The following is a 6,209-nucleotide window of genomic DNA, read 5'->3' on the forward strand; positions in this document are numbered from 1 at the left end:
TGGGCCCCTCTTCCTCCTGCCAGGTAGGCCCATGGGGCGCCTTCCCAAGAGGGGTGAGCATGTCATATTTGGCTCCATGTAAGAGCCAACATATCTGATCTTCCAGGTCTTCTCATCACCTGCTACACTGCCAAGATCCAGCTGCCAGAGGTGTTCCGTGAAGAGATGGTGCGCTACTTGCGCTCAGTGCAGCTCCCGGATGGAGGCTGGGGCTTGTGAGTAGCAGGGATGCTTCTTTTAGTGGTGGCACCTCTGAGGTCCAGCACTTGGAGCTGCCATCAAATCTGCCTAGGCTTGGGGAGTGGGACTCAGCTACTGTGGTACCTCCAGGTGGTTGCACGTGCTGGTGCAGCACTCCAGGTACACTTTCTGTCACAAAGATAGCCAGAGCATCAAGTCTGGCTGCATCTCCTCTGTGGCACTCATATCCCAAAGCATTGCCTGTGACTGTGTAGTGCAGAGCAATATTTCTTCCTGGGATATCTGGGTCTCCCCTTTTCTACAATCACCCCTGGCATCCCACTTCACCTCGACAAAGACAGCCCTGTGCAGTGGGCTGTGTCTGGCTAATGGCTGGGCTGTCTTTGTGGGTGTCAGCGGGACTGGGATATCTGGGTCTCCCCTTTTCTACAATCACCCCTGGCATCCCACTTCACCTCGACAAAGACAGCCCTGTGCAGTGGGCTGTGTCTGGCTAATGGCTGTGCTGTCTGTGTGTGTGTGACAGGCATGTGGAAGACAAATCAACAGTGTTCGGCACAGCACTCAACTATGTAGCTCTGAGGATCCTGGGGCTCGGGCCAGATGACCCTGACATTGTGCGGGCCCGTGTCAACCTGCACAGCAAAGGTCAGTGCTGTTTTGCCCAATACAGCAGCTGTGAGGCTGCTACACTGGTGGGAGGGGTCTGGCCAGACCTGAGGGCTGCATGGAGCATGGGTAGCAGAGGAGCTGTTCCTCCTTCTTGAATCTTGGCAGCATCTGCGTTTTCAATTAACAATGGGAAGGTGTATTACGGTTTTGTACCATTGCGTGCTTGCCCTTTTTTGGGATATGTGTCTCAGCCTGAGTGGCATCCTCCCAAACTGGGGAGAAGTGGACCCTGCGATGGGGAAGCAAGCAGGGAGCTGGCACGGTTGCCTTAATGCTGAAGTTGCTGCTGTCACTCTCTGCAGGAGGTGCTGTAGGAATCCCTTCCTGGGGGAAGTTCTGGCTGGCTGTCCTGAATGTTTACAGCTGGGAGGGGATGAACACGCTGCTCCCGGAGATGTGGTATGAGCCATCCTCGATGTGGAGGTGGGGGGTCTTTTTAGTCCTGCCACCAGCTTCAACGCAGAGCTGTCTCAGGAGCTGTTATTTGCTGGGATAACTTCAGCTGTGCCCTGGAACTGGGGGTGCTCAGGCTGCAAGTCAGCTGGGAGAGCAGCAGCAAGGCCAGCCCGTGGGTAGATTGCACCGAACACTGTGCTACAGGGAGGTGCCGGAGCTCAGCCCAGTTAGCTTTACCCACAGGGTCCCTGATCCAGCCACACGCTCACTGCCTGCCACCAGTATCTTCTGCTCTTGTGACCAGCGAGAACTGGGCACCTGCGGGACAGGACAGCCACGTGTAAGGCTGCATCTCTGACGCTCACTTGTACCCTCTCCAATTAACTCACTATCAGTGAGAGAAACCATATGACGTTTTCCCTGGGGGGAAATCAGGGGCTGCACGGTACCAAGGGCTGCTGGCGCTTTGTCATCATGTACTTAACTGCCAGTCCAGGCCTCTGCCGTGAAAGTCATGTGGTGAAGAGAGAGGTCTCTGAGCTGACTTCTGCCCTCCCTCCTCTCTGCACTCAGGATCCTCCCTGCCCTGTGTCACCTGGGTCAGGAGTGGTGTCTGCTGGCCCTGGTGTGGGGGGACCAGCCCTGTTGGGCAGATCTGAGTAGGACCAGTCTATGTGGCTGTTCCCTTCTCTTCTCCTGCAGCAGTACCAGCAGCAGCAGGCCTGGTACAGGGATAGGGAAGGGCATGCCCTGCTCATCCTCCTGTCAGCACGTTGTCTCCCCGTGCTGCCCTTGGCTCTCCTTGATCTTCACTGTAGCACCTTCTCTGATGCAATCAGGTTGTTTCCTACGTGGTTCCCAGCCCACCCGTCCCGGCTCTGGTGTCACTGTCGCCAGGTTTACCTGCCCATGAGCTACTGCTACGCCAGGCGTCTGTCGGCAGAAGAGGACGAGCTCATACAGAGCTTGCGGCAGGTGAGGAGCTGGCCCTGGTGGGGCTCACCTGCCTCTGAGGGCTGGCTCCCAGCTTGCCAGGCTGACACCCTGTGTTGTCTCTTGCCAGGAGCTGTACGTGCAGGACTACGCCAGCATAGACTGGCCGGCACAGAGGAACAACGTGGCTGCTAGTGATGTGTACACCCCACACAGCTGGCTGCTGGGGGTGGCCTATGGTGAGTGTGGTGGTAGTGGAGTGGGAAGGCCCACCCTTACCATGTGAGCCAGGGTGGTGGAACTACAGATGCCTTGTACCATGGGGGCTTTCTAGGGCCAGCTACTGGTGTAAGCCCTGGAGCTGGGATGGAAATGTAGACCGCGTGATCCTTGGGCTTCTCCCTCCCTGAGTAGCAGGGCCTGTGCCTCTGTCCTTGGGCTGGTCTGGGGCAGAGCAGTCCCCACGCTTCCCTCGACTGGTCATGGCGTGAGCAGTGCTACAGGCCACCACAGCAAGTGAATCTGGCCACACAGGGTGGGGTTTTCATTGCACGGCTCTCTTCTGCAGCCATCATGAATGTGTATGAAGCCCACCACAGCACTTACCTGCGGGAACGAGCCGTTACAGAGCTGTATGACCACATCAAAGCTGATGACAGATTCACCAAGTGCATCAGTATTGGGCCGGTAGGACACTTACTGTCAAGCCTTGAAAAATCTTGCCCCTTGCTCTCTAGGGACTAGCTTGTGACGCCCCCCCAGCCCTTTGCAATTGTGGCATGTAACCTTAACAACGAGATCTTGCTTAGGCACAACTCCTGCTGCTCCTCATGCTCAAGAACTTAGTGCTTACAGGGCACAGAAGATGCAGAGGACACGGGGTCAGCTGTGGCCTTGCTGAGGAGTGCCTTTCCTTGTGGTCTGGGGAAATGATCTGAGGGGAAGTTCTGGAGCAATCTCATGGCATCTGTCCCACTAACTCAGCTGTGCTGAGTGATGCCACGGATGGAACTGTGGGAATCAAGCCTGGGACCAAGTCCAGAGAGCTTTGTGCTGGGTGGGAGGGACATGTGTTTCTGGGGCTGGAAGAAGCTGTATCCAGAGCAGTGACAGTGCTGCTCTTGGCAGATCTCCAAGACGATCAACATGTTGGTTCGCTGGTTCGTGGATGGGGAGGACTCCCCAGCTTTTCAGGAGCATGTTTCCAGGATCCCTGACTATCTCTGGTAAGGGCCAAGTGTGGTGTGGCCGGTGCAGCATAGGGCCCTGCTTCCCATGGAGTGAGCACACGGTGGCTCCTGCTCCACTTCCCAGTGCTCTCACCGTGCCTGTGCTGCAGCTCTGTGCTCTCTCCTCCACAGGCTGGGCCTTGACGGCATGAAGATGCAGGTGGAGTGCTGTAGGCGTTCAGCTGTGACTGAGAGGGACCCTGCTGGGATGGGGCAGCCCTTGGAATAATGGCACAGCTTGTGTCCCCTGGGCCTGAGCTCCTGGCGTGTTGCCTTTGGTGCCTGGTGGCCTTGTCTGTCTGCCTGCCACTTGCCCTGGCTCTGCCAGGAGTGAGTAGTGGCCATACTGCTGGTCTGCCGCAGCCCGTGGCTGGGAGCTGAGGGCAGCTCTGAGCCTCCATTCCCTTCATCCCCAAGGCTCCTGGGAGAAGGGAAGAGAGACAGGCCCCTCATGCTGCATGTGGACTGAGCTGTGCCTCTCTCATAGCTGTGTCCCTCTGCTCGTTACTGCCAGCCTCCTCTCCTGTCCTGGCTATGCAGGGAGCTGGCTGAAGCAGCTGCCTCCTTTCCTGTTCCCTCACTGCCCCTGAGCTGCTGCATTTGTCCCCTCTCTGCCAGCACATCAGCTGTGGTGCTGGGTGATGTAAAACTGAGACACAGGGAGGAGGGAGTTCCTGGGGGTGATGTGGGTGGGATGTGCTGTCCCACAGACCCCACAGCTGGGTCGGGCTGCTGCAGCACCTCACTACCTCCTTTCTCACTTCCAGGGCACAAATGGATCCCAGCTCTGGGATACTGCCTTTGCTGTCCAAGCCTTCTTGGAGGTAACGCACCCCTCAGTGCTACACACTGCCTTGGGAAAATGGGCTCTCCTGGCCCATCCCCGAACACCAGCAACTCGTGCTGGGTATCCCCTCAGACTGCTGTGCCAGCTCTGGCGTTGCATTGTGTGACTGAGCCAGGCAGACACATGTCTTCCTAGAGTCCGTCCCAGCCGCAGCATGGCTGGGACAGCCTATCCTCGCCATCTGCTCATGAAGTAGGAGGCTGCAGCGCCAGCTGAGTGGGTCAGGTTAGACTTCCCAGTTGCTGCAGTCCGGTGGTAAAACCCTGGACCTTCCTCCCTGCTCTGCTTGGCCCCAGAGCGTTGCCATTTGGCAGGGCAGTGTGCAGGGCTCCTGCTTTGCTGCGCTGGTCGACATGCCTTGTGGAGGGCAGAGTGATTGCCCCAGAAAGCCCTTAACCTGGCCACACAAATAGCTCTCAGTGCTGCTGGCAGCAGCTGTTGCTTCAGTTCTCACTGCAACAGTAAGCACAGTATGAATGAGAACCGACAGAAAGGGCTATAGGAAGGGCTGGTCATTAATGGTACCTGGATCAGCAGGTCAGCAAGGTCCCAGCACATCATCTTCTTGAGGGATATGTTTGGTGGCCACAGCTCCTTGCTGACTGGTGACTGCACACCTTTTGTTTCTAGGCCGAAGCCCAGAAGATGCCTGAATTCACATCCTGCTTCCAAAAGGCTCATGAGTTCCTCCGGTTCAGCCAGGTGAGTGTAGCCACTTGCTAATTGTTCTTACACGCTGGCCATGCAGACTTGGCTGCCTCTCTAAGCCAAGCTGGGTGTGCCTGTTGCCTTCTGAAGAGCTCTTCTGAAGGGCTGCACTAGCAAAGTCCAAGGGATGGCCTCCTGTTTCCTGGGAGCCATCTTTGTAGTTTGGAGAGGGCCTTGGCCAGGCTTAGGGACGTTTGGGTTGTTTGCCTGGGCTAAGAGAGAGCTTAGCCTTCTTTGCCCTTCGTCCTGCCTGGTGCCCAGCCAACTGAGGCACCCAAGGACAGAACTTCAGCAACACTTGCTGAAACCAAAATGTGCTTTCTCTTTAGCACTCCGTGCTCCAGATCTTCCCTCAGTAAAAGACTGGTGGTGCCCAGTCCCACATGGTTCTGCAGCTGCGGTGGTTTCAGCCCGTGGGCCTGCAGCCAGGCACCTCCAGCCTGCCTTCAGCTGTTTCTTGTCTTCTGCAGATCCCGGAGAACCCACCTGACTACCAGAAGTATTACCGCCATATGAACAAGGTGGGATGGCTGGATCTCATCTCTGAAGAACGCATGAATGGGGCATGGGTTGGGGCAGAGGGGATGGGAATGAGGGGGCGGCACCTCCATCCTTAGGAGAACAGAACAGGTCAGGGGAAGGTGCTGAGCCCTCCTGATCTCTTTGCAGGGTGGCTTCCCCTTCAGCACTCGCGACTGTGGCTGGATCGTGGCAGACTGTACAGCAGAAGGGCTGAAGTCAGTTATGCTGCTCCAGGAGAAGTGCCCCTTCATAGACAAGCACATCCCCCCTGAGCGCCTTTTTGATGCTGTGAATGTGGTCAGTGCTGCAAAGATGAGGGCCAAGGGAACTGGGGCAGCCAAACCAAGCAGTCAAGGCCTGATGGGTGGTTAGATCTAGTGTTGCTGAGCTAGTACAAGGCCTGGGGCCTGGTACGGCAGCACCGTACTTACTGTGATACGGAGCTGCATACATGATGTGATGTAAAGTGATGGTCCAGATTGGGCCTGTCAGTGTGGTTTGGAACCTGGCTTGTCTGCCAACCCCATGGACTTGTGGGTCCGACTTTGTCCTCACACCTGGCTTGGGACCAGACTGGACGGGCAGTGCCCAGTCCCAACCCCTCTCTCTGCTTGCCTGGGCAGTTGCTGAGCATGAGGAACTCAGATGGAGGCTTTGCCACATACGAAACCAAGCGAGGAGGCCACTTACTGGAGCTGCTG

General features: G+C 56.8%; 1 protein-coding gene across 1 annotated transcript in view; it reads left to right on the top strand.

Annotated features, from left to right (window-relative positions):
- Nucleotides 1-7: 7 nt before the first annotated feature.
- LSS (lanosterol synthase (2,3-oxidosqualene-lanosterol cyclase)) overlaps nucleotides 8-6,209 on the top strand; it is a gene marked incomplete at its 5' end in the record, with an annotated part of 9,710 nt that continues 3,508 nt past the window's right edge. Inside the window, 14 exon segments of the mRNA XM_010133698.1 lie at nucleotides 8-23; nucleotides 107-215; nucleotides 728-849; nucleotides 1,176-1,272; nucleotides 2,109-2,244; nucleotides 2,333-2,441; nucleotides 2,771-2,889; nucleotides 3,331-3,428; nucleotides 3,564-3,591; nucleotides 4,199-4,255; nucleotides 4,909-4,980; nucleotides 5,457-5,507; nucleotides 5,656-5,805; nucleotides 6,132-6,209. The exon segment at nucleotides 6,132-6,209 is cut by the window's right edge and continues 10 nt beyond it. Of these exon segments, the coding sequence (XP_010132000.1) occupies nucleotides 8-23; nucleotides 107-215; nucleotides 728-849; nucleotides 1,176-1,272; nucleotides 2,109-2,244; nucleotides 2,333-2,441; nucleotides 2,771-2,889; nucleotides 3,331-3,428; nucleotides 3,564-3,591; nucleotides 4,199-4,255; nucleotides 4,909-4,980; nucleotides 5,457-5,507; nucleotides 5,656-5,805; nucleotides 6,132-6,209 (1,242 nt within the window).

The sequence above is a fragment of the Buceros rhinoceros genome, unplaced genomic scaffold (assembly GCF_000710305.1).
Source record: "Buceros rhinoceros silvestris isolate BGI_N320 unplaced genomic scaffold, ASM71030v1 scaffold20210, whole genome shotgun sequence".
NCBI lineage: Eukaryota > Metazoa > Chordata > Aves > Bucerotiformes > Bucerotidae > Buceros > Buceros rhinoceros.